Genomic DNA, 27,541 nt, shown 5'->3' on the forward strand with positions numbered 1-27,541 from the left:
GTTTTGTCCTTGGAAAAATGTCTATTGAGTTCTTCTGCCCACTTTTCTTTTTCTTTTTTTTTTCTGCCCACTTTTCAATTGCTTTTTTTTTGGTAATGTATTTTTTAAACGTTTTAAATTATGAAAGTATGGTAACACATTTACAGGAGACTTGGAAAATACAGAACAAAGTTACACACAATTCTACTGTATATTAAAATTATTTTTTAAGTAGATAATTAGTTGGAGTTTCAATATCAAACTCTCAAAATTTAACAGAATGCATGGACAGAAAAGTAGAAGGATACAATAGACCTGAAAAGCACTATGAACCAATTCAACATAATTAAGATTTATAGGTCCAGTGGTAAGACTCCTTGCTTTCAATGCAGGGTGCCTGGGTTCAATCCTTGATCAGGGAACTAGATCCCACACGCCACAATTAAAAGTCCTTGCTGCAACTAAAGACCCCACATGTTGTATCTAAGACCTGATGCACCCAGACAGATAAATTTTCAGGCTTCCCAGGTGGTGCTGGTGGTAAAGAATCTGTCTACCAATGTAGGAGTTTGATCCTTGGGTCAGGAAGATCCCCTGGAGGAGGGCATGGCAACCCACTCCAATATCCTTGCCTGGAGAATCCCATGGACAGAGGAGCCTGCTGGACTACAGTCCATAGGGGTGCAAAGAGTTGGACGTGACTGAAGTGACTTAGCGTGCGTGCATACAACAGCAGGATACAAACTCTACTCAAGTTCCCAAAGACTATAAACCAGGAGACACCGGAACGTACAGGGACATAAAGTTGGGTGCAAAAATTTCATGGTCTAAAGGTATTGAAGTCATACAAAGTCTGTTCTATTATTATTGTGCAATTATGTTAGAAATTAATGTCAAAAGATATTTGAAAACAAGCCACATATTTTCAAGTGCAAGGTGACATTTACCAAGAGAGATCTTTGACTCAGCCATTGAAAGTCTCAATAAAGTTAAAAGACTGAAAAAACACAGAGAGTGACTGCAGAGAAGAAAGCAGTTAAATGAGAAATATATACCAAAATGAGAAATTAATGTCAAAGATACTTTAAACACATGTATTTGGAAATTAAATGTCCACTGGCAAATGATGGGTGTATCTAAGATGCCATAACAAGGAAAATTAGAAAATATTTGTAACAGAATAAAAATGAAAAAAGAATTTATCAGAACTTGTTGCATGCAGCTGATGCTACTCAATGCAACTAAATACAATATGGAAGCTTGAATAAGATATGAAAACAAACAATAGACACTGGCATAAAATTTTGTGGAATTTGGACAAAATATGTACTTTTAGCCCATTAGACTGAGCCATCCTAGCATCTTTGGTCTATATGAATGCACTAGGGTTTCTGTCCTTTTGCTATAAAATTGAGACAAATGACTAGATAGAATTGCAACAAATTGGAGGGTTATGTTTGGAATGATTGGACTTGAAATAGGCTAGACCAGTGCACATGAGTATGTATAGGCTGATACATACTTAAGTAGGTATCAACAAATCGCTACAGTATATTTTCGAAAACAAAGATTATACATGTTTTTCTCACTACGCTCTCCTGTGGACTTAATGGTTTATTTCGACTGGATGACAACTAGCTATACTAATCATTGTTTTGATCTGTATCATTTATTTTGCCCATTTTATAAGATTGTCTCTTGCATTATCCATTGTATAATCAGTCCTCTATGTATATGAGATGCCATCTCTATACGGATATAGAGATTCTAGGGTTGTTCAGGGCTTTCCTGATAACTCAGTTGGTAAAGAGTCCTCCTGCAATGCAGGAGACTCCGGTTCTTAACCTCAGCCGCCTACCAGTGGCCAACGCCTGTCCCCCGCGCCGCGCCTCATGCCCCGCCCCCACGCCTCATGCCCCGCCCCACACCTCATGCCCCACCCCCACGACTCAGGCCCCGCCCAGCGCCTCAGGCCTCGCCCGCGCCTCAGGCCCCGCCCCGCGCCTCAGGCCCACTTCCCTAGACTCCGGACTCCCGCTTTCCACTCACTCCCCGAGACGTAAAGCCGCCTGGATCCTGGCTCAGTCCCCAGGTGAAGCCCACCCAGACTCTGGCAGTTGGAAACCCCAGGCCGGCCTGATCCGGATGCTGGTTCACCGGCGGTTCTCCGGCCCGGCATCGCACGAGCCAGCCTCCCGGGGTCCTTCAGGCCCTCGGCCGGGCAGCCCTCCTGAAGTCCTTGAGCGGTTGCGTAGCAGCTGCGGGGACGCGGGCAGAGCTGGACGCCAAGTGAGGGGCGGTGGGCCTTGGGCTGACTGTCGGGGTCCGATAGTGGAAGGAATCCGGGACGGGCGGGTTCCGAGGGCGGCTAGGGGCCCTGAGGGCGGCTGGCCGTGGGCGGACAGACCTGCGGCGCCGCTAGTCTCCAGTCCTCGCTCGGGAACAGCCGAGATGACGAAACGGCGCGAGTGGCGGCCTCGCCTGTGGGAAGCGCCCCTTCAAGGCCGTCCTCGGGCCCGCAGCTGGACGGAGGGCCTGGGGGGGAAAGAACGGGACAGTGATTCTAGCAATGGTGGGAGGAGGGAGGCGAGGGCAGCCCATTCTGGCCAAGAGGTTGAGGTGCTCGAAAACTACTTGAGTGAAAGAGAGCTTATCCAGTGGGTCGCGAGAATATCGACAAGCATTGAAGGTCTTCGAGAATAGATTTGGCTGCGTTTGGCTCCAGCTGCAGGGTGGAGGTGGAAGGGGCAGCCCCTTATTATGCTTATTAAGCATCTGCCACTTCCCAGTCACTGCTCTTGAGGCTGAGGGTGCCTCGGTGAACAAGGCTGACTCCCTCCCTACCTGAGCAGAAGCAATAGCATTGCGGTCAGGGAAACTCAGGGGTCCTGTTGGTATTTTCCACCCTTGTGTGCACCTCTGTCATAGCTCTTGCCACAGTAGAGTTTTCCTTCGTGTCTTGTGCAAGATCTGCCGGTATTTAAGGCTGAGTAAGTGTGGGCGCTGCAGCTGCATTGTTGCATCGTTGAGCTCAGAGTGTGGACTGTGGCACAGTCTCAGTAATGTTTGTGAAGTTATTAATATATTTGGGCGTGATGACATGAGGATAGTGGAATAGAGCTAGAGATTATATTACACTTCGGTGCTGGCGTTGGGTGTCTGGTGATGTACAGACAAGGGATGCGAAGAGTGAGTTTGGGGTGGGCGGGGCTTAGGTTTCACAGGTCATTTTTGCCTGTGTGCAGTGGTTTGCTAGTCAAACCCTGGTAGGCAATTGCATACTTGAGTCTGGCACTGAGGGGCTCGCGGTCTCTGTGGAGATGCAGATTTGGCATCATCAGCATTTAGGAGATCCTTGAAACTAGTAGAGGTTGAAATAACCCTAGAGAAGAGGGCCTAGAAATGCCAGGTTTGGGAAAGGGAAAAACAGCTACTGATTTCAGTAGGATGGAAAATGAGGTGGAGGTGAGAAGCATGAGGTAGAGGATCCGGAAGAGACGTCTTTGGCTGTGTGGTCTGTCATTTGCGATGATAATTCAGGCCCACACAATGTCTCAAATTGATTATGTGATGTAAACGTTGATTTTTGCCCCTGCTTCACAAGTGAGCAAATGTTTGTACATAAAACTTGTAAAACTTCAACATGGTTTTAGAATAGTCTCTCCAGGTGGGAGTGGGAGTTGTGGTCCTGAGCATAGCTGTAGTAAACAGATGACGCAGGGTAAACCACTCTAAGAAGATCTTGTTGGGGACAAGATTACAGCGCCATGGTTCAGCAAGTGCTAGCCAGGTTGGTAGTGAATAGAACAGAATAGTGTTTCCTGGGGCTCCTCTCTCATCAGGTCATTGTCTCCCCTGTCCAGGAAGAGGAAGGGAATTTGGTTGAGGGGACTTCTCATCTCTTTACCAACAGCCTCTTCTTGATCTTTGCAGTGACAAGATCCCCCTCCCCTGAGCTGATGCCCTTTCTACAGCCAGGAGCCAATGGCTAGGGACAAAGCCAAACCCTGTGAGCTGGACCAGGAGAAATACGATGCTGATGACAATGTGAAAATCATCTGCCTGGGAGACAGCGCTGTGGGCAAGTCCAAGTATGTTGGAGGATTAGGGGAGCAAAGCCAGGCCCAGAACAGATCTGGGTTCTTAGAGGCAGAACCTGTGCCTCTGTTCCTCCAGAAGCACAGAGGAGCATGGTTTCTGTGGGTGTGGTGAGGGAGCCCAGGTGTGGGGGAACAAGGGAGCCTTCCATCAGCAGCTGTGTGTGTCTGGGGAGGAGGGCTGGAGAGGGCTGAGTCAGAACTGAGAGAGGTGAGCTTTACCCTCTCTGCCAGGTGAGTCCTGGCAGACTGCTGGAGCAGTTCTGGTGAGGTGAGAGTTGAGGTTTTCCTGTGTGTCGTCTGTGGGCTGAGAGATTTCAAGGTGCACACAGTGGGAACGGGGAGAGGAAAGTGTGAAAAGTGTGACTAGCATAACCAGCAGCAGGTTGAAGAAAGGTGGTGAGGAAATGTTCTTGGAAGAACTGACTGAGAAGAGTGGATAGAAATGATGACTGACTGTAACCAGCGTAAAGGTTGGCTCGATCACATGCAGCGCCTCTGTGCACAGGTGGGACTCCCCTGAGACTCTGAGCGAGGCTCTGCAGTGCAGCAGTCTGTCTCCACAGGTGTGAGCCTGCTTGTCGGTTTCTGGGGCTGTGGGGCACACATCCATTTCTGCCCCTGACCAGATACCTTGTTTAGTCTTATATCCTGCGAGCCCCAGTTCCACCTTGTTTTCCACTTTTATCTGTTATTAACATATCTTTGGAATCAGGGAGCTGTGAATAATTCCCTAGGTGCTGGTTGGCACAGTGGAAACTTAACTTTTCTCAACCTCAACGCTGTTTATTTTAAAAGATGCCCTGGGAAAAGCAAAACAGGAACTTGTAGCAGGAGTCCTAAACTTAAGCCTTCATCTCAATGCCCAGACTTTAGGTGGAGCAGGGCTGTCACTGTAAAATGCCTAGGAAGAAACTCAAACTAACGATTTTCTCATCACAGGGCTCTGGCTGGAACTCTCGGTGCTGTGTTGAATAGAAGTGGCAAAAGCAGGCATCCTCTTATTTCTCACTTTGAGGTGAAGCTTTTAGTCTCTCACAACTGAGTGTGGTGCTAACTCTGGGGTTTTCATCAGTTCAGTTCACTTCAGTCACTCAGTCATGTCTGACTTTTTGCGACCCTACGGACTGCAGCACGCCAGGCTTCCCTGTCCATCACCAACTCCTGGAGCTTGCTCAGACTCATGGCCATTGAGTCGGTGATGCCATCCAACCATCTCATCCTCTGTAGTCCCCTTATCCTCCTGCCTTCAATCTTTCCCAGCATCAGGGTCTTTTCCAGTGAGTCAGTTCTTTGCATCAGGTGGCCAAAGTATTGGAGTTTCAGCTTCAGCATCCATCCTTCCAGTGAATATTCAGGACTGATTTCCTTTAGGATGGACTGGTTTGATCTTCTTGTAGTCCAAGGGACTCTCAAGAGTCTTCTCCAACACCATAGCTCAAAATCACCAATTCTTCGGCGTTCAGCTTTCTTTATGGTCCAACTAGCTTTGACCAGATGGACCTTTGTCAGCAAAGTAATGTCTCTCTGGTTTTTAACATGCTGTCTAGATTGGTCATAGCTTTTCTTCCAAGGAGCAAGCATCTCTTAATTTCATGGCTGCAGTCACCATCTGCAGTGATTTTGGAGCCCCCCAAAATAAAGTATCTCACTGTTTCCACTGATTCCCCATCTATTTGCCATGAAGTGATGGGACCAGATGCCATGATCTTAGTTTTCTGAATGTTGAGCTTTAAGCCAACATTTTCACTCTCCTCTTTCATTTTCATCAAGAGGCTCTTTAGTTCCTCTTCACTTTCTGCCATAAGTGTGGTGTCATCTGCAGATCTGAGGTTATTGATATTTCTTCAGGCAGTCTTGATTCCAGCTTGTGCTTCATCCAGCCCAGCATTTCGTATGACGTAATCTGCATAGAAGTTAGATAATCAGGGTGACAGTATACAGCCTTGACGTACTCCTTTCCCAATTTGGAACCAGTCTGTTGTTCCATGTCTGGTTCTAACTATTGCTACTTGACCTGCATACAGGTTTCTCAGGAGACAGATCAGGTGGTCTGGTATTCCCATCTCTTTCAGAATTTTACACAGTTTATAGTGATCCACACAGTCAGAGGCTTTGGCATAGTCAATAAAGCAGAAATAGATGTTTTTCTGGAACTCTTTTGCTTTTTCAGTGATCCAATAGATATTGACAATTTGATCTCTGGTTCCTCTGCCTTTTCTAAATCCAACTTGGACATCTATAAGTTCACGGTTCATGTACTGTTGAAACCTGGTTTGGAGAATTTTGACCATTACTTTGCTAGCATATGAGATGAGTGCAATCGTGCAGTAGTGTGAACATTTTGGCATTGCTTCTCTTTGGGATTGGAATGAAAACTGACCTTTTCAAGTCCTGTGGCCACTGCTGAGTTTTCCAAATTTGCTTGCATATTGAGTGCAGCACTTTCACAGCAGCATCTTTCAGGATTTGAAATAGCTCAATGGAATTCCATCACCTCCGCTTGCTTTGTTTGTAGTGATGCTTCCTAAGGCCCATTGACATCACATTCCAGTATGTCTGGCTCTAGGTGAGTGATCACGCCATTGTGGTTATCTGGGTCGTGAAGATCTTTTTTGTGTAGTTCTTCTGTGTATTCTTGCCACCTCTTCTTAATATCTTCTGTTAGGTCCATACCAATTCTGTACTGTATTGTGCCCATCTTTGCATGAAATGTTCCCATGGTATCTCTAATTTTCTTGAAGGGATCTCTAGTCTTTCCCTTGGTTTCGTCTATTTCTTTGTATCGATCGCTGAGGAAGGCTTTCTTATCTCTCCTTGCTGTTCTTTAGAACTCTGTATTCAAATGGGCATATCCTTTTCTCCTTTGACTGTAGTTTCTCCTCTTTTCTCAGCTATTTGAAAGGCTTCGTCAGACAACCATTTGCCTTTCTGCATTTCTTTTTCTTGGGGATGGTCTTGATCACTGCCTTCTGTACGATGTCACGGACCATCAGATCTAATCCCTTGAATCTATTTGTCACTTCCACTGTATAATTGTAAGGGATTTGATTTACGTCATACCTGAATGGTCTAGTGGTTTTCCCTACTTTCTTCAATTTAAGTCTGAATTTGACAATAAGGAGTTCATGATCTGAGCCACAGTCAGCTACTGTATAGAGCTTCTCCATTTTTGGCTGCAAAGAATATAATCAATCTGATTTCGATATGACCATCTGGTGATGTCCATGTGTAGAGTCATCTTTTGTGTTTTTGGAAGAGGGTGTTTCCTAGGACCAGTGTGTTTTCTTGGCAAAACTCTGTTAGCCTTTGCCCTGCTTCATTTGTACTCCAAGGTCAAACTTGCCTGTTACTCCAGGTATCTCTTGACTTCCTACTTTGGCATTCCAGTCCCCTATGATGAAAAAGACTTCTTTTTTTGGTGTTAGTTCTAGAAGGACTTGTAGGTCTTCACAGAGCCATTCAACTTCAGCTTTTTTGGCATTACTGGTCAGGGCATAGACTTAGATTACTGTGATAATGGTTTGCCTTGGAAACGAACAGAGATCTTTCTGTTGGTTTTGAGATTGCACCCAAGTACTGCATTTTGGACTTTTGTGTTGACTGTGATGGCTATGCCAATTCTTCTAAGGGATTTTGCCCACAGTAGTAGATATAATGGTCATCTGAGTTAAATTCGCCCATTCCAGTCCATTTTAGTTTGCTGATTCCTAGAATGTCTCTGTTCGCTCTTGCCATCTCCTGTTTGGCCACTTCAGTTCACCTTGATTCATGGACCTAACATTCCAGGTTCCTGTGCAATATTGCTCTTTACAGCATTGGGGTTTTCATATGTGGCCTTTTATCCTAGAGGTGACTGCCTTCTCTTCTTAGTTTATAGAGTGTTTTTGTCATGATATGGTGTTTGGTTTTTGTCAGTTGCTTTGCTTGCATTTATTGAGATAAATATGTGGAATTTTCCCTTCATTCTATTTATATATGTTTGATTAATTTTCTTAAGTTGTACCACCTTTATATTGAGAATAAATCTCCCTTGGTGATGATATATAATCCCTTTAATATGGTTTGGTTTGCTAGTGGGTTGTGTTTTTTTGTGCTGTTCTGGGTCTTAGTTGCTGTGCATGGGCTTTCTCTGGTGCAGCGAGCAGGAGCTGCTCTAGTTGAGGTACACGGGCTTCTGCACGTGGCGGCTTCTCTTGTCACGTATCATGGGTGCTGGGAGCGAGCTCCGCCCATGGCAAAGGTCATGAGGAAGGAGGCTTGGCATATGCAAAGGCGGGATCGAGCCTCAGGAGTTCCCCTGGAAATTCTCAAGCATCTACCCCCAAAACCAGAGTCTGCCTACTTTCTGCTTTGTGCTTTCACCTACACCTGTGACTTTACGGGGGGCTGTCCCCCACTACCTCTCTCTGAAAAAAGAGTTAGCTTACAGCTCCAGTTAATATATCCTGGATGTGACAGTGTTTCAACCTACAAACTCCTTTGGAAGTCCTCTAGCCTGCCTGAATAGGTTTTTCCGGCCACATGTGATTGCTCAGAGCCTCCCAACTGTGAGAGGCATGAGATGTTCTAAACTGTCTAAATACAGATTCCTTTGAGCAGTTAAAAGATTGATTAGAAATTGTATTGGTGAAGGGATTTTCACTTGTTGGGCCAATGTTTGCTGCTAAGTTTCCATATCCCTTACCTGCTGTGTCCCTGGCAGTGTATTGATTAATATAATTGGTGTAAGTAGTAGCTTTAATGTTTGTAACCTGGGACCCTTGAGTTAATTCTTTTTCTTGTTATAGCCCACCACACCTTTGCTCTGTAGGAATGCAACTTTATCTAACGCTTTTGGAGGGTGGCTCCTGACCAATCTCCTTTAGAGAAAAATAAGTTTTCTGAAGAAAGGGTCTTAAAATGTTAACAGGCCTCCGGGCCAGAAGATGATGCAAATCACCTAAACTTTTGCATATGATAAGTTTGCAGGAAGAAAGCCTGGCTTGCTGCATGACTCTACCCCTTCCCCCATTATCCTCTATGCATAACTTAAGGTATAAAAACTACTTTGGAAAATAAAGTGTGGGCCTTGTTCGCGGAAACTTGGTCTCCCCATGTCGTTCTTTCTCTCACCTTCTGGCTGAATTATTCAGCCTCTTTTCTCCACTGAATTTCCTCACTGAGCTATCCTTATTTCAGCCTCTTTTCTTCACTGAATTTTCCTACTGAGCTATCCTTATTCTATTACTCTTTATATCCTTAATTAACGTTTAATTAAACAGTTGTTTCCTGATCCTCGCCGATGCCATCCCCGCTTCGAATTCCCTGGATCCACCGGGCATGGGGTCTAGAATGCAGGCTCATTGTGGTGCATGGCTTAGTTGTCCCACAGCACGTGGAGTCTTCCCGGACCAGGGATCAAACCTGTGTTCTCTGCATTGGCAAGTGGGTTCTGAACCACTGGACCACCAGGGAAGTCTGCTAGTGGATTTTGGGGGGATTTTTACAACTAAAGTCATGAGAAATATTGGCCTGTAGTTTTCTTTTCTAATAGTGTCATCTGGTCTTGGAATCAGGGTACCACTGGCCTCATAGAAAGAATTATAAAGTGTTCCCTCCTCAGTTTTGGGGAAAAGTTTGAGAAGAACTGGTGTTTGTTCATGAAGTGGTTGGTAGAATTCACTAGGGAAGTAATTCAGTCCCGGACCTTTAGTTACAGGGAGTGTTTGAATGCTGATGTACTCTCCTTACTTGGTATAGGTCTACTCAGATTTTCTGTTGCATTTTGAACCTGGTAGTTTGTGTGTTTCTTGGAATTTGTGCACTTCCTCTAGGTTATCCAGCTTATTGGTATGCAGCAGTTCATGGTGTTCACTTGTAATTTTTTTGTTTCTATGAGACTGATGTTACTCTCCTAGCTTTCAGTTCTGGTTTTGATCATTTCTGTCCTCTCTCTTTTCTTGGTCTACCTAAAGGTTTGTTGATGTTGTTGATCTCTTCAAAGAACTAATTTCTGGTTACACTGATACTCTGTTGTCTTTCTCTTCAGTCTTCTGCGAATCTCCACTCTAATCTGTATGCTTTCTTTCCTTCTGCTAGCTTTGTGTTTAGCTTGGTCTTTCATATCTACTGCCTTTAAACTTACAGTTATGTTGTTGACTTAATTTGCACTGTTTGTGAATTTTCTGGTTTTCTTTCTGTTATTCTAGTTGCATTCCATTTTATTTGTAAAGATACTTTGTATAATCTCAGTCTTTTTATTGACATTTTTGTGGCCTAAGCTGAGTTCACTTGAGAAGAATGTGTGTTCTACTGTTGTTAGATAGAGTGTTCTGTATGCGTTTGTTGGGTCTGCTTGGTTTATAGTGTAGTTCAAGTCCTCTGTTTCATTGTTCTGTTCATTATGAAAGTGGGATGTTGAAATCTTAACGTGTTACTGTTCAACTGTTTATTTCTTCCTTTAGTTGTGTCAGTGTTGACTTCATATATTTTGGAACAACTTTGTTGTTCTTTACATATATGTTTATAACTTTTCTATTTTCTTGACAGATTGAACTTTTCATTGGTATATAATGTCCTTCATCTCTCGTAACATTTGTCACTTAAAAGTGTGTTTTGTCTGGCTGAAGTATAGCCATCCCAGTTCTCTCTTGAATACTGTTTGCATGGAATATCTTTTATCATCCTTTTGTTTTTCAGCCTCTTTTTGACCTTGTATCTAAAGCAAGTGTCTTACAGTTAGCACATACTTGGTACATATTTTTAAATATACTCTGCCAGTCTCTCACTTTTAATTGGAGAGTTTTATCTATTCCCATTTACAACAACAGTAATTAAAGTTATTACTGATAAAGAAGAATTTACTTCTGCCATTTAACTATTTGTTTTTTATGTCTCCTGTTTTATTTCTCAATTACTCCATTACACTTTTTTTAAAGTTGATTTTTGGTAGTATACTGTTTTGAGTCTCTTTCTTTCATATATAATTTTTTAAATTTTGTATTAATAGTTACCTTGAAGATTATAATTAATATCTAACATTTATAACAGCATATTTGAATATCAATTTAACTATAATACCATACAAACACTCCGTCCTTTCCCTTTATATTGTTTTGTCACATATGACATCTTTATACATTAATTGTTCATTAACATAGATTTATAACTATAATTTTATGTATTTGTCTTTTAAATCTTATAGGAGAAAAAAGGGGAGTTATAAACCGAGAGTATGAGAGAGCTGTTTTTATATTTGCCTCTGTGGCTGCCTTTACTGAAGACCTTTATTTCTTTATGTGGCTTCAAATTACTGTTTAATCCTTTCATTTCAACCTGGAGGGCTCATTATACTGTTTCTTCTAGGACAGATTTACTGCTTATGAGCCATGTCAGCTTATATTTATCTGGGAGTTGTCCCAATTTTGTCTTCATTCTGGAAGGATAGTTTGCTGTGCATAGAATTCTTTGTTGACAGTTTTTTTCCCCCTCGGGACTTCAGTTATGTTTCCACTGCCTTCTGATCTCAATGGCATCTGATGAGAAATTGGCTGTTTATTTTATTGAGGATTTTGTCTTTCAGTTCCTACAATTTGCCTGTGATGTGGAACAGTGTGAGTTTATCCTGTCTGGAGTTTGTTCAGCTTCCCAGGTGTGTGTATTCATGTCTTGCATCAGGTTTGGGAAGTTTTTAGCCATTATTACTTCAAATAACCTCTCTGCCGCCTCCTGTCTTCTATCTGTGATGCCTGTGTCAGGATGATTAATGCTGTCTGTGGATCCTTAGGCACTGGTCATTTTCACTTGCTTTTCTTTCTGCTTCTCAGACTAGATGATTTTGGTGCCTTAACTTCAAGTTTGCTGAAGATAAACTGTTTTTTGCTTTCTCAAGTGGTGTTGAAACCCTCTAGTGAGTTTTTCACCTAAATTATTGTACTTTTCAGTTCCAGAATATCTGTTTCTTTTCATATTTCCTGTCTCTTTATTAATACTCTCATTCTGTTTATGTGTTGCTTTCTAATTTCCTTTAGTTCATTGTCCATGGTTTCCCTTAGCTTTTTGAGCATATTTAAGATAATTGATCTAACATCTTTGACTAGTCAAGTATCTGGATTTCTTCAGGTATTATTTCTGTCAAATTCTTTTTTATCATGTGAATAGGCTATACCTTCCTGTTTGTATGCTTTGTAATTTTCTGGTTTAGAATTAGACATTCTGAGTATTTTACTCTGAAGACTTTGTTTGTGTTAGTCACTCAGTCATGTCCAACTCTTTGCAACCCCATGGACTGTAGCCCTCCAGGCTCTTCTGTCTGTGGGATTCTCCAGGCAAGAATACTGGAGTGGGTTGCCATTTCCTTCTCCAGTGGTGACTTTGGAACTCAGATATTCCCATTCCTTGGATATGGCTGATTTCTGCTTGTTTAGGGCTGGAGTGTCTACTTGTAACTTTTCCATACTTTTTACAAAGTGTTTATTCCTTCTTGTGTGTGGTCATTGATATTTCTATTCCATTATCTGTGGTCAGACAGTGACCTGATAAAAATTTCCTTAAATATTTGGCTCCAAAATGGAAAAGATAAAACGGGATAGTCCTATCCTGTTAAATTTCCAGTAGTTGCAGGGGAAGCCTCTGAAGCCTGAGAGAGCTCAGACCTGGCTCCTTGGGGATCTACCAGCTGATCACAACACGCAAGACAGACTTTCTGAGGACAGCGTCTCCACTGCTAGCCAGACACGTGGAGCACCAGTCACTGCACGGCTTCGGTGGGCCTGCGGGGTGTGGAGCTGCTGCTGGTCTGTGCGTGGTCTTCTGCACAAGGCCAGCTCTCTCCTTTCATCCAGCACGCTCCTGGCTGTTGAGTCCAGTCAGATTCCAGAGCTCTGAAATGGTTGATTCTGGTCATTTTTCCAGTTACCAGTTGAGGGAGTGACGCCTTGAACTTCCTACCCCACCGCTTTGTGTAGTGTCCTCCAGGTTCATTTTCTTCCTGCACAGGTATTCAGTTGTCTCCACACCGTTTACTGGTAAAGCTCCCCTCTGTGTGTGTGCGTGTGCTCAGTCGTCATGTCCGACTCTGCAACTCCATGGCCTGTAGCTCACCAGGCTCTTCTGTCCTTGGAATTATCCAGACAGGAACACTGGAGTGGGTTGCCATTTCCTTCTCCAAAAACAATCCTTCGACCCGCTGAATTGCGGTAATGCTTTTGTTCTAAATCCGTTGACCATGCACATGGCTGTACATATTTTAAGAGTGTGTTTGTTGTCTGTCTGTCTTCCCCAGTAGAATGTAAGCTTCACAAAGACAGGAATTTCCATCTGTTTTGTTCAGTGTTATATCCTGGTGCCTAGCCTAGCATCCAGCATATGGCAGGCACTCAGTAATATTTTTTTACTTTTTTGTACTAAACTGTATCTGTCAGTTCTGTTGAAGAGCAGTTATGAAAAATTATTATTTTTATGATATTAGATACAGTACTGCAGAGAATATTTTATGCCTATCATCTTGGGCACAAATTCTATTTAGAGCTGGGGTGAAACTGCCCAGTTTTAGCATTAGGTCAAATGTTGAGTTATCCCGTTTTCTCTCCAAAGTAGTATGATAGATTCTCACTCCTACTGCACAGTATAGGAATTTCTGTTGCTTCACAAAGTCCCTAACTTTGTGACTGTCATGTGACTTTTTCAATTTTGTTACTCTAATGGATGAGTGTGCTACTTCATCTTATTTAATTTGCATAAAATCATTAAAAGATGGAGCATCTTTTCATCTGTTTGTTAGCTGTTCATCTGAGTTGCCTATTCGTATTCTCAGGACCAGGTTGTATGTGTGTTCTCTTAGGTATCAGAGCTGTTCATGATTTCTGTATACTGATTCTTCGTCAGTGGTTGGCATTGCACGTGTCTTCTCCCAGTCTGTGAGGGGATTTGTTTGTTTGTTTTTTCTTTAACTTTTCATTTTGAAATAACAGATTTACAGTATGTTGCAAAGAGAATACAGAGAGGGCCTGTGTATCCTTTACCTACTGTCTCCATTGGTTAGCTCTTAAATAACCAGAGTACAAGATCAAGTGCAGGAAATCAGCATTTGTTCAATGCCTGTGTATAATTCCGTGTCATTTCATCACATGTAGATCTGTGTAGCATCACTGGAGTCAAGATACCCAGCTATCCCAGCACAGTGGAGGCTGCGGCTGCGCGTGTAGCCGCACCCACCCCACTTCACCCTCTACTAGCCCCGCCTGCCTCCGCTAACATACTCCATCTCTGTAGTGACCCCATCTTGGCAACATTGTGTAAAAGGAGTTGGCCTTTTTCACTCAGCGTAATACCCTTATGATCCATTTAAATTGGGTTGGGGTAGATCAGTAATTTGTTCCTTTTCATTGCTGGGTGGTCGTCCCTGGTGTAGATGTACCACCATTTGTTTATTCCCTAAACTGCGGTCCCTGCTCACAGGAAAAACACCTGTGGGTGCTGGTGAGTGTTACAGCCAAAGGGTGTCAAGAACTTAGCCCCAGTCAGGAAGAGGGTGGATGGGTGGTCCCTGGGCATTGTCCTTGAAAGGGAGCCTGTAGCTGAGGAAGGAACTGGGGGGAGCCACAGCTGGCTTCCAAGGGTCCCACCCCTGGGTGGTGCAGCAGTGCGAGGAGGAGGCAGGAGTGCTGAGGGATGCGGCTGACCACCTTGCACGTTCTCCCTACAGACTCATGGAGAGGTTCCTCATGGATGGATTGTATCCTTCAAGTTTGCAATGCTCCCATGCCAACTCAGCCCCCCACGCCCCTGCCCCTGCTTTGCTCTAGGGGTCCAGGGAGGGGCAGGTGAGCGAGTGCAGACGTTCATTCATGCTGGTCTCTCACCAGCTGACCTACATGGCGTGCTGCAGTATACTCTGAAGTTCACTTATATCTGGATTTGCTTTATATCAGGAAGGCAGTGCAATGGCTAACCGTACCTCGTCCGATGCCTGCACTGACACCCCACCTCCTCCTCAGTAGCTCTGGCAGTGGCTAAGTCACTTGACATTTCTGACCTCAGAGCTTGAGCTCTCTACAATTTAAAAATTCTCTGGTGTGAATCAACTTTCTGAAGAAGGATCTGCCAGCCCCACCCTCCTTTCCTGAACTGTCGTTACTATGCAAGTTTGGAATGAGACAACTGAGATGATTTGTAAAAATCGTCCCAAGCGAGTCCATTGAGAACCATGGGTAAGAAGAGCCCTGGCGCCCCCTCCTCCCTGCCCTGGACCTCAGCCTCCCAAGGCAGAGTCCAAGTGTATCTTACTTCATCTTCTCCTGAGTTCTATATGCTCACCCACCTGTGTTGTCCCAACTCTGATGGTTAAACCACACAGCTTCTTGCAACTTCAGAAAGTCATGTTCCCCATGCTTTCTGATAGGGTTTCATACACAGACAAACTGCCGCTCATCAGCAGCTTGTCAGCTGGCTGGCTTAAGGAGGGGGCTTGTTTCCCCTGGAGCTGTTGTGTTGCTTCTTAAGGCTGGGTTTGCTCTCTGCCTGCAAGAGCCCCATCCATAGTGAGCTGGGGCATCCACAGTGGCATTTGCCAACTACGTGATGCCGCTTCGGACAGCTGCTCTGTAAGAGTCCATTGCGTGTATTCCCATGTACTCAGGTGGCCAGGACACAATCCCAGCCTCTCCTGCCCCTCACTTTTCATGGAGATTGTGCCTGTGATGTTTGAGGTTGAGGTTGGTCCTCTGTCTGCAACACTCATTCAATTTAAAATCTGAATAACTTTCTAAATAAGGAGAGCGAGCCTCCATTCCGTCACACCAGCAACCACCCCTAGCACCTTTCTTGCGTCTCTTTTTATTCATTGTTTTCCTTAACCTAAATGCAGTCAGCCCCAGCAGCTGTCCACATACGCCTTGACCCTGTACAAGCACACGGCCACGGTAGACGGCAAGACCGTCCTTGTGGGTGAGCAGCGCAGCGCTGAGCCGCCCCAGCTCTCCAGAGGGAGAGTCGGGAGGGGAGAGTCAGGCGGCGGAACCGAGGGCCTAGGCTCAGATGAGGGGCGGGAGGCGCAAGGGGAGGCGGAAAGAAGCACACAGGTTCTCCTCAGTTCTCTTCAGTCGGGAAAATAACAGGTGTTGCCTGAGTGTTGTCTTCCACAAAGGTTTGGCTTTTGGTGGGGTTACAGCCTTTCCCTTGGCCAGGCCACACATCTGGCCTCTGTGCTGAGCACTCATGGGAATTGGGTTTAGTTTTGACCTTGGAGGGCCCTGTGTCTTACTGGGTGGGGGAGGGCGGGCTCTGAGCCTGCCCCTCGTGGGGTCTCCTGTCTGCGTTCTCCTTCTTCCTGGCCCCCGCCTCCCTCGGCCGCCCCGATGCACCGCTGAGCGCATCACATGTGGACTACACAGCCGTGAGCGGAGCGCTCGCCCGCCCTCCCCGCCACCGCGGAGATGCTCCGTGTCCGGGCCCTGCGCCTCTCCACCCCCTCGGGCAGTCAGAGCTGTGTTCCTGTTGCAGACTTTTGGGACACAGCAGGCCAAGAGCGGTTCCAGAGCATGCACGCCTCCTACTACCACAAGGCCCACGCCTGCATCATGGTATGCAGCCTGCTGGGAGGCAGAGGCGCGGGCAGGCCTGGCTGAGGGGTGAAGGGGTGAGGGAGGCGCGGGCAGGCCTGGCTGAGGGGTGAAGGGGTGAGGGAGGCGCGGGCAGGCCTGGCTGAGGGGTGAAGGGGTGAGGGAGGCGCGGGCAGGCCTGGCTGAGGGGTGAAGGGGTGAGGGAGGCGCGGGCAGGCCTGGCTGAGGGGTGAAGGGGTGAGGGAGGCGCGGGCAGGCCTGGATGAGGGGTGAAGGGATGAGGGCCTGAGCCCTCCTCACCAGGGCTGGGTGCCGGGGGAAGGATCAGGGCAGGCTTCAGACTGCAGAGGTTCTGGGTGAGAGCCTGCCTGGGCCAGCGTCTCATCAGGGGTGAGGGTGAAGGGGTGTGTGGAGGCCCTTCCACCAGGAGGAGCAGGTTCAGGGCTTCATGATGGGCAGCTCCCTGCCCGGCAGTTGTCTCAGTCAGACAGCCGCTCCGGGGCCCCTGTCCTGCCCTTGTGTTTAGGGTACAAAGTCTCTTCACTTTTTCAAGAATTTAATGCTAATACCTATACAGGGGGCCTTCCCTGGTGGCTCAGTGGTAGTGCAAGAGACGCAGGCTTGATCCCTGGGTCGGAAAGGTTCCCTGGAGAAGGAAATGGCAACCTAATCCAGTGTTTTTGCTTGGGAAGTCCTATGGACAGAGACTCCTGGTGGGCTACAGTCCATGGGGCGGCAAAGGAGTCAGACATGATTTCCTGACTAAACAGCAATGGGCTGTGCAGGGACAGAAGGAGAGGAGCGGGCGGGGGAGGCGGCCGGGGTGGGCTGGGACCCGCAGGCGTGGCCTCTGGCCTGGGACGCGCGCCTGTCAGCCCCGTGGCCCTCTTCTGTCCTGCCAGCCTGCCTGCGTGCCTGTGTCTGCCCGTGCCTCTCACGGCCCCAGCCTGCTGGGGGGGCCTTGGCCACGTGGGGACCTGATCGCCCTGGAGGGAGGTGGGGTTCTGCAAAGGCTGTGCTGCTCCGCCTAACCAGCGCCTCCTCAGCTCAAAACAAGGAAAGGAGGCTCAGGAAACTCGACCGGGGCCAAAGCTCTGACGGCGATGATGGCAGGAGTGAAGCAGATCCCCAAGGTTTCACGACAAGCATATTTTAGAAGACGTCTTTTTTGGGAATTCAATAAAACATGGTCACTTATTGAAGTTGGGCCTGGGGGTGCCACATGAGAGCCTCTCAGCAGGCCTGCTGCTGCCTCAGGCAGCCAGCTGCTGGCTGGAGCCCGCCGCTGTGCGGGGGGAGCCCTGGCCCCAGGCACGGCTGCTCCTGAGAAGTAAGACCTGCTGCCCCAGCAGGGTACAGGGCTGTCTGTCTCTCGACCCACGGCTGTGCTGGGGCAGTTTGGACCTGCGAGTCCGTTCTGGGAGATGGCTTGGTGGCAAGCAGCTGACCTTTTGGGGAGCTCCTCTGAGGAGCTGGAAGGATCCTTGTAGCGACCACTTGAAGCATCTTAGGACTTCTGGCCTGCTCGCCCTTAGAGCTAGTCAGTGTTCATGCTTCTTGCTGGTAATTTTAAATAAGTAAACAGTATAAATTATAAACAGTTCATAAAATGGTAAGCTGAAAAATAATAAAAGTTACTTCGTAAAAGTTTAAAATATAAAATTAAAAGTTTATAATTAAAGGTAAAACAGCTGAAAGGGTACTCTGCAGACATTGAAGACGATCGTAAAGGGGCTTTAAAGACAGGTAGGCAGTGATTAGACTAAGAAAACAAAAAATGTTCACTATTCACAGACTTATCAATGGTACAATAAGTAAAATGGTACCCGTGGTTAAAATAGGGAAGTCAGGTGGCAGAGTGAAGGCTCTTGAGGGATTCTCTGAGAAGCGTGGGCAAGGCTTGTGGTGAGAGGGGCTGCGTGCGGAGCAGCCTGTGGGCTGAGCTCCCAGGCCCGTCTTGCTGGCTCGTGCCTGTCGCCTGGGGGATGTGCAGACGGCGACGCGCCTGGGCTTCTTTCCTCTGCTGATTCAGGTGTTCGATGTGCAGAGGAAAATCACGTACAGGAACCTCAGCACCTGGTATGCAGAGCTGCGGGAGTTCAGGCCGGAGATTCCGTGCATTGTGGTGGCCAATAAGATCGATGGTGAGGCCACCCCTACACCTGGGTGCCAGCAATTCGTGGGGGAACCCACCACCACACGTTTCATCGTCCTTTCCTGGGCCATCAAACCACCAGTGATCTGTTCCTCCCAAAATAGATCCCTTGGCTGCCTGCCATCACTCCCCTTCCAGTAATATCCACGTGAGGCAACCTGCCTCCTTGAGACACAGGTCCCAGTTGAATGAGCTCTTTATATGACATGTCTGCTGATTGTCCCTGCTTGTCCCACTTCCTGGAATGGGGACCTCCAGTGACCCACCCTTCAAGACTCCCTCCTTTTCCCTTGGTAGACAGGCCAATGTCCTACCTTCTCTCTACAGCAGACATGAAGATGACCCAAAAAAGTTTCAATTTTGCCAGGAAGTTCTCCTTGCCCCTGTACTTTGTCTCAGCTGCTGATGGTACCAACGTTGTGAAGGTAACAGGAGACTGCAGAGACGGTCTGGTGAGGTGGGGAAGGCCTGACGTTTCCGGGGATGTGGTGGAGAGAAGGGCTGGCTGCAGGGCTGTTGGTGAGGACGGCATTGCTGGGGGCCCTGGTAGCGACAGGAAGGGGTCGTTGTGAGTGTCGACAGAAGGGGAGGTGATGGTTTGGGTCTGGTGAAGAAAAGGCGTATTGACCAGCACGGGGTCAGGGGACGGGGAAAAGGTGCTGACTTCAGGGTGGAGTGTCGTGTGGACGCATGATGACGATGGGCCAGTGGGTGCAGGGCAGGCAGAGCCCCGGCCAGTGGTGCCCACAGCCTCGTTTCCCCTCCCACTGCCCCAGCTCTTCAGTGATGCGATCCGACTAGCTGTGTCTTACAAACAGAACTCCCGGGACTTCATGGATGAGGTGTTGCAGGAGCTCGAGGTAGGTCCGGCGCAAATGTCAGGTGGCATCGAGAGAACGGCCTCTCTCCGTAAGGGTGCAGAGCTAGCCCCGCAGACCTGGCTTGGCAGGCAGCACATGCTCGTGGGCGTGGCCCCTGGAGGTGTCAGAGCCTCACCTGGGCACACGCAAGGCCAGGCCTCACCCGCCGCTTGTTCACAGAACATCGACTTGAAGCGGGAGGAGGAGGAGGAGGAGGAGATGCTGGACAAGGAGCAGCCGGGCCGCCAGCAGAGCCCGTCTCCCTCGTGAGCACAGGAGGCCTCTCCACAGCCCACCTCCCTCGGCAGTGCTTCAGCTCTCAGGGGAGGCACTCTCCCAGGCCGTCCCTGCCACACCGAATACAAACTCAGCTGCCCCATTGGCACCCCCACCCTGACTTCCGTGCCCCGGGAAAGCTGACCCTTCAGTACACGCCAGTAACAGGCGTAAGGCCCATAGCAGACCCTGAAGCCAAATGAGGGACGGACCCTACAGGGCATATGGGGCAGTAAAGAGAATGGGAATATTCTCTGTGTCTCATCAAGGATATTTAGGGGTCTCCCCCGCCCCCTCCCCGAGAGCTGATGTCAGGGCCTATTCATTGCCTTTCCACCAAGAGGACGATTTCTAATTCCTGACTTTTCTCCTGTTTAGGCTCCCAACTAAACCAGTCATTTTAAGAATGATTTTGAGCAGAGAGCTGTTTGTTCCTTAAGTTTTTCTAGAGCTCTTCTGGATACGGCCAGTACTTTGATGAACAGCGAGGCCAAGATCACAGGCCCAAGTTTGCTGTTAACATCAAGAGAAAGCAGGTGACTGGTCTGGCCGCAGACTAATACACAGACATCACTGCTGTGAGCATCACGGTCAGTACAGCCACACACAAGGCATGCATGATAAGCAATTGACTTTAGGAAGCTTCTTTTAAAATCCGTATTTCATTTTTCTGGGGACTGATGTGGGCTCTGAGCCTCCTTGGGTGGCGAGGGCTGCTGAGAACCGACCTGCCACCTTTTCTATTTATCTCCAGGACTTGTCGCTCACTAGAATGCTTTTATGATCATCTTGTACATCATTTCCATTAAAATTTTTTTTTACAATAAAGATTGAATTACATAAACACTGAGTTGATGTGCCTGCTTTGTGGGTATGGATTTTTTTTTTTTTTTTTTAAGCAAAAAGTCACAAAAGAATGGGTGGACCAACAGCTGCATTAAATGGGGGGAGATGGCCGTGATTGTGAAGCAGGGGTGACCAGGTTAACTTCGCTTATTGTCACAGAGATCATTTCAGTGGAATTTAGGGTTTAAAAAAATAGGTATTTGTCTGGGAATCAAGAACAAACATTTTTACCCTTTAAATTATTGATGCTTACAGTTTCAATTTAAGAAATGTAACCTGAATTCAGTGTTACCCTGGTGAGATAGGCTTTTAAAAACAAGAGCAACAACAAAAAACCTTTATTATAAATGAATAATGTGTTTAGAAAATAATGGCTTCTTTGAGATATGATTCAAATACCCTAAAAGTCACCATGAGTATTGGGCTTGCATAGCCATTTTGCATCAGTTCTCATAGAAGCAAAGCCCAGAAGACAACACACCTTGGTTAGCTGAGTTACTGGGGCCATTCTCTGTCTCTGCTAGGGGCCGGCTTCAGCCTGCCTCTCCCTAAGAGAGCTCTGGAGGGCAGACGGTCCCGCATGGGTGATCCCACTTTGAGACCAGGAGGATTTTTGTGCTACTTAGCAAAGCGTGTGAAGAGGAAGAGGTGGAAGGGAGGATGTGTAGTGTCTAGCTCACAGTGGCTCTGGCTTTAGCAAGGGCAGGTCTCTGGGGAAAAGGCAGCTATGAGTTCAGCACTCAAAGCAGGTAGGGGAAAAGTGTTCAGGTGGGGTGTCAGCAACATCCATGGCCACATAGCCCTACATTGCTCAGATCCACCTGCTTCTGAAAGGTCATTTCATTATGGCACACAGGAACACCACCCTTGAATCTTCTTTAATATGTTCCTGAGGTGAAACTTAGATAACAAAGTTATCCATGGTAAAGTACACAAGGCTGTGCCCTTTAGAACAGTTACATTGATGGGCAACCTCCACTTCTCTCTAGTTCTAGAACCTTTTCATCACTGAAGTAAAATGCCTTCCACATTAAGTAGTTTCTCTCCAATATTCCCTCCCCTCAGCCCCTTGCAGATACGGGTCTACATTCTGTCTCTATGGATTTTATCTATTCTGGATCTTTTATATAAATGGAATAAAACATGATGTGACCTTTTGTATCTGTCTTATCCTTCACTCCTTTTTACGGTGGAATAATGTTCCAGTGTGTTTATAACAAAGGTGGTTTGTCCATTCATACGCTGATGGACATTTGTGATGTCCATCTTTCAGCTATTGTGTATAATGCTGCTATGAACATGCTTATACATGCGCATGTATGCTCACTGGTGCTTCTATGAGCAGTTTTCAATTCTTTTGCTGTCAGAGACTGTTGAGGCTGCTGTAACAAAATACCATTGACTGTGTGGCTTGTTCAGTCGCTCAGTCATGTCTGACTTTGTGACCCCATGGACTGCAGCACGCCAGGCCTCCCTGTCCATCACCAACTCCCAGAGTTTACTCAAACTCCTGTCCATTGAGTTGGTGATGCCATCCAACCATCTCACCCTCTGTCATCCCCTTCTTCTCTTGCCCTCAATCTTTCCGAGCATCAGGGTCTTTTCCAATGAGTCAGTTCTTTGCATCAGCTGGCCAAAGTACTGGAGTTTCAGCTTCAGCATCAGCCCTTCCAATGAATATTTAGGACTAATTTCCTTTAGGATGGACCGGTTGGATCTCCTTGCTGTCCAAGGGACTCTCAAGAGTCTTCTCCAACACCACAGTTCAAAAGCATCAGTTCTTCGGCGCTCAGCTTTCTTTATGGTCCACCTCTCACATCCATACATGACCACTGGAAAAACCATAGCCTTGACTAGATGGACCTTTGTTGGCAAAGTAATGTCTCTGATTTTTAATATCTAGGTTGTCATAACTGTCATGCTGTCTAGGTTGGTCATAACTGTTCTTCCAAGGAGTAAGTGTCTTTTAATTTCATGGCTGCAGTAAGTATGGAGCCCCCCAAAATAAAGTCAGCCACTGTTTCCACTGTTTCTCCATCTATTTGCCATGAAGTGATGGGACCAGATGCCATGATCTTAGTTGTCTGAATGTTGAGTTTTAAGCCAACTTTTTCACTCTCCTCTTTCACTTTTATCAGGAGGCTCTTTACTTCCTCTTCACTTTCTGCCATAAGCATGGTGTCATCTGCATATCTGAGGTTATTGATATTTCTCCCGGCAATCTTGATTCCAGCTTATACTTCATCCAGTCCAGCATTTCTCATGATGTACACTGCGTAGAAGTTAAATAAGCAGGGTAACCACAATATACAGCCTTGATGTACTCCTTTTCCTATTTGGATCCAGTCTGTTGTTCCATGTCCAGTTCGAACTGTTGCTTCCTGACCTGCATACAGGTTTCTCAAGAGGCAGGTCAGGTGGTATGGTATTCCCATCTCTTTCAGAATTTTCCACAGTTTATTGTGGTCCACACAGTCAAAGGCTTTGGCATAGTCAATAAAGCAGAAATAGATGTTTTTCTAGAACTCTTGTTTTTTCCATGATCCAGCAGATGTTGGCAATTTGATCTCTGGTTCCTCTGCCTTTTCTAAAACCAGCTTGAACATCTGGAAGTTCACAGTTCACATATTGCTGAAGAGCCTGGCTTGGAGAATTTTGAGCATTACTTTACTAGTGTGTGAGATGAGTGCAATTGTGTAGTCGTTTGAGCATTCTTTAGCATTGCCTTTCTTTGGGATTGGAATGAAAACTGACCTTTTCCAGTCCTGTGGCCACTGCTGAGTTTTCCACATTTGCTTGCATATTGAGTGCAGCACTTTCACAGCATCATCTTTCAGGATTTGAAATAGTTCAGCTGGAATTCCATCACCTCCACTAGCTTTGTTCATAGTGATGCTTTCTAAGGCCCACTTGACTTCACAGTCCAGAATGTCTGGCTGTAGGTTAGTGATCACACCATTGTGATTATCTGGGTCGTGAGGATCTTTTTTGTACAGTTCTGTGTATTCTTGCCATCTCTTCTTAATATCTTCTGCTTCTGTTAGGCCCATACAATTTCTGTCCTTTATTGAGCTCATCTTTGCATGAAACATTCCCTTGGTATCTCTAATTTTCTTGAAGAGATCTCTAGTCTTTCCCATTATATTGTTTTCCTCTATTTCTTTGCACTGATCACTGAGGAAGGCTTTCTTCTCTCTCCTTGCTATTCTTTGGAACTCTGCATTCAGATGCTTATATCTTTCCTTTTCTCCTTTGCTCTTGGCTTCTCTTCTTTTCACAGCTATTTGTAAGGCCTCCTCAGACAGCCATTTTTCCTTTTTGCATTTCTTTTCCATGGGGATGGTGTTGCTCCCTGTCTCCTGTACAATGTCACAATCCTCTGTCCATAGTTCATCAGGCACTCTATCAGATCTAGGCCCTTAAATCTATTTCTCACTTCCACTGTATAATCATAAGGGATTTGATTTAGGTCATACCTGAATGGTCTAGTGGTTTTCCCTACTTTCTTCAATTTCAGTCTGAATTGGCAATAAGGAGTTCATGGTCTGAGCCACAGTCAGCTCCTGGTCTTGTTTTTGTTGACTGTATAGAGCTTCTCCATCTTTGGCTGCAAAGAATATAATCAATCTGATTTTGGTGTTGACCATCTGGTGATGTCCATGTGTAGAGTCTTCTCTTGTGTTGTTGGAAGAGGGTGTTTGTTATGACCAGTGCATTTTCTTGGCAAAACTCTGTTAGCCTTTGCCCTGCTTCATTCCATATTCCAAGGCCAAATTTGCCTGTTACTCCAGGTGTTTCTTGACTTCCTACTTTTGCATTCCAGTCCCCTATAATGAAAAGGACATCTTTTTTGGGTGTTAGTTCTAAAAGGTCTTGTAGGTCTTCATAGAACCATTCAACTTCAGGTTCTTCAGCATTACTGGTTGGGGCATAGACTTGGATTACCGTGATATTGAATGGTTTGCCTTGGAAACGAACAGAGATCATTCTGTCGTTTTTGAGATTGCATCGAAGTACTGCATTTCAAACTCTTTTGTTGACCATCATGGCTACTCCATTTCTTCTAAGGGATTCCTGCTCACAGTAGTAGATATAATGGTCATCTGAGTTAAATTCACCCATTCCAGTCCATTTTAGTTCGCTGATTCCTAGAATGTCAATGTTCACTCTTGCCATTTCCTGTTGACCACTTCCAATTTTCCTTGATTCATGGACCTTACATTCCAGGTTCCTATGCAATATTGCTCTTAAAGCGTCAGACCTTGCTTCTATCACCAGTCCCATCCACAACTGGGTGTTGATTTTGCTTTGGCTCCATCCCTTCATTCTTTCTGGAGTTATTTCTCCACTGATCTCCAGTAACGTATTGGGCACCTGCCGACCTGGGAAGTTCATCTTTCAGTGTTCTATCTTTTTGCCTTTTCATACTGTTCATGGGGTTCTCAAGGCAATAATACTGACGTGGCTTGCCATTCCCTTCTCCAGTGGACCACATTCCGTCAGAGCTCTCCACCATGACCTGCCTGTCTTGGGTCTGCTCTCTAGCAGCCATCAGACTGCCGACACTGCCTAAGGTGATCCCTGAGGAAAGGAAGCTCAGGATGTGAAAACAGGATGGTGGCCCCAGGTAGGTGAGGTGCACAGGAAAGGAGTGGGCCCGGACTCCTGCATCTTCCCATACACACAAAAGCACGAAATCCCTCCACTCAGGATATCTGGTTTTCTTTAACAACAGTCTTTTGATGTTCAGACTACCTGCCCTTTGTTACAGAGTTCTCTGTAACCTGTCTTCTCCCTTCATCTCCTGGGAGCAGTTCTCTCAGGGTTACTTGAGATGGTGTCTCCTGGGCTTGAAGTCCTAAAAATTCCCACCGAATAAAACGTAACTCTCAACTTTTAGGTTGTGCGTCTTTTTAAAGTCGACAGGAATATTGTAATTTTGTTCTCAGTTTCGTTGTTTAAGGAACTTTCACACTGTCTCCATGGGTTTCCCACGTGGCACTAATGGTAACCTACCTGCCAACACAGGAGACATAAGAGACACGGGTTCAATCCCTGGATCAGCAAGATCCCCTGGAGGAGGGCATGGCAACTCACTCCAGTATTCTTGCCTGGAGAATCCCATGGACAGAGGAGCCTGGCAGGTTACAGTCCATGGGGTCGAAAAGAGTCAGATATGACTGAAGTGACTTAGCACGCACACTGTCTCCATAGAGGCTGTTCCCAGTCGACATTGCAGCTTCGATGGAGGACGGTTCTCATTTCTCCCCACCCGCTCCAGCCTTGGTTCTTTGTAGAGTGTTTGACAATGGCCATTCTGACCGGTGTGAGGTGATACCTCATTGTAGTTTTGATTTGGATTTCTCTAGTATTTAGTCCTTGAAAGGAAAGTTATGACCAACCTAGATAGCATATTCAAAAACAGAGACATTACTTTGCCAACAGAGGTCCGTCTAGTCAAGGCTATGGTTTTTCCAGTGGTCATGTATGGATGTGAGAGTTGGATGGTGAGGAAGGCTGAGTGCCAAAGAATTGATGCTTTTGAACTGTGGTGTTGGAGAAGACTCTTAAGAGTCCCTTGGAATGCAAGGAGATCCAACCAGTCCATCCTAAAGGAGTTCGGTCCTGGGTGTTCATTGGGAGGACTGATGCTGAAGCTGAAACTCCAGTACTTTGGCCACCTCATGCAAAGAGTTGACTCATTGGAAAAGACCCTGATGCTGGGAGGGATTGGGGGCAGGAGGAGAAGGGGACGACAGAGGATGAGATGGCTGGATGCCATCACTGACTCGATGGACATGAGTTTGGGTAAACTCCGGGAGTTGGTGATGCACAGGGAGGCCTGGCGTGCTGCGGTTCATGGGGTTGCAAAGAGTCAGACACGACTGAGTGACTGAACTGACTGGCTGACTGAGTATTTAGCAAGACTGACATAACTTCTTGTGATTTTTTTAAAGGGTATGAGTGAAACCCCTTGCAATTGACTCTTGAACGTCTGCCCTGTGTTTTGATAAACACTAGAACATTCCTTGAAGGCGCATGTTGTTTAGTCGTAACCCCATGGGCCTTCTGCGTATTAAGTGTCCATCAGCACAGCTTTTGACGTTCACGTTGTTGTTATGGAAAACGGCCACAAGGCGGCAGCATTTTTCATGCCCCTTTTTTCTTTTCCTTTCTGTGCAATTTCATTTTGATCTTATATTGGAATAGAGTTGATATCCAATGTTGTGTTTATATAAGGTGTACAGGAACTTAATTCAGCCATGCATAAATGCATATCTATTCTTTTCCAGGTTTTTCTTCCCATATACAGAAGATCCTAAAAAGTAGTGAGAAGCAAGAGTCAGAGAAGAGAATTAAAATGCAGCAGGAGGTGGTGGAGGTGTTGGAAACAAGTGGAAAATCCAAGAAGCAAGGCTCTACAAATTTAAAGCACAGAAACTGGGTTCTGGAATTCTTTACAGTGGGCACATTTTCCCTAAGAAACTGCCAGAGAAGCCACCCACTGTGCCTATTGGCTTTGATTTTGAAATAGAGAGAAGAATCAAACAGCGAGAAGCAAAGAGGGTATTGCAGGACAAACAGTTTAAATTTATGCAAAGCCTTGCGCTTATCGTATCTTGTTAGGTGTTGTGTGTGTTCCCGATAAGAAAGAAATTCCACTCACTGTCCCCAGGACTCCTGCCTTGGTTTGGAAGAAGAGAACCCAAACCAACCCAAGAGGACGATGACGAGGAGTAGCCAGGAGTGATAAGAACCCAACAATGGCCCCAGATGGAGGAACTT

The 27,541-nt window shown here is 46.2% G+C and overlaps 1 protein-coding gene across 7 annotated transcripts; it reads left to right on the top strand.

Moving 5' to 3' along the window:
* Positions 1-1,961: 1,961 nt before the first annotated feature.
* Positions 1,962-20,753, top strand: RABL2B (RAB, member of RAS oncogene family like 2B). 7 transcript variants are annotated; one of them, XM_061419000.1, is made up of 10 exons: positions 1,976-2,071; positions 3,913-4,070; positions 11,641-11,709; positions 14,764-14,793; positions 15,925-16,004; positions 16,560-16,639; positions 18,651-18,762; positions 19,101-19,198; positions 19,550-19,633; positions 19,814-20,753. In XM_061419000.1, exons 2-10 carry the CDS (start codon positions 3,964-3,966, stop codon positions 19,901-19,903), a joined length of 750 nt encoding a protein of 249 aa, XP_061274984.1. In that variant the 5' UTR covers positions 1,976-2,071; positions 3,913-3,963; the 3' UTR covers positions 19,904-20,753. The 7 variants fall into 7 exon arrangements, with proteins under 7 accessions (XP_061274987.1, XP_061274988.1, XP_061274991.1 ...); XM_061419001.1 differs by lacking the exon at positions 1,976-2,071 and adding an exon at positions 2,082-2,268 and having other exon boundaries at positions 19,104-19,198; XM_061419002.1 differs by lacking the exon at positions 1,976-2,071 and adding an exon at positions 2,082-2,268 and having other exon boundaries at positions 18,666-18,762.
* Positions 20,754-27,541: the final 6,788 nt, after the last annotated feature.

This window comes from Bos javanicus, chromosome 5 (genome assembly GCF_032452875.1).
Source record: "Bos javanicus breed banteng chromosome 5, ARS-OSU_banteng_1.0, whole genome shotgun sequence".
Taxonomy (NCBI): domain Eukaryota; kingdom Metazoa; phylum Chordata; class Mammalia; order Artiodactyla; family Bovidae; genus Bos; species Bos javanicus.

Coding starts and splice junctions, on each gene's coding strand:
- RABL2B (XM_061419000.1), top strand. CDS start 3,964: ATGGCTAGGGACAAAGCCAAACCCTGTGAGCTGGACCAGGAGAAATAC. Junction 4,071..11,640: donor AGCGCTGTGGGCAAGTCCAA/GTATGTTGGAGG, acceptor TTTGTCTTTCAG/TTCCTACAATTTGCCTGTGA. Junction 16,640..18,650: donor AGGCCCACGCCTGCATCATG/GTATGCAGCCTG, acceptor CTGCTGATTCAG/GTGTTCGATGTGCAGAGGAA.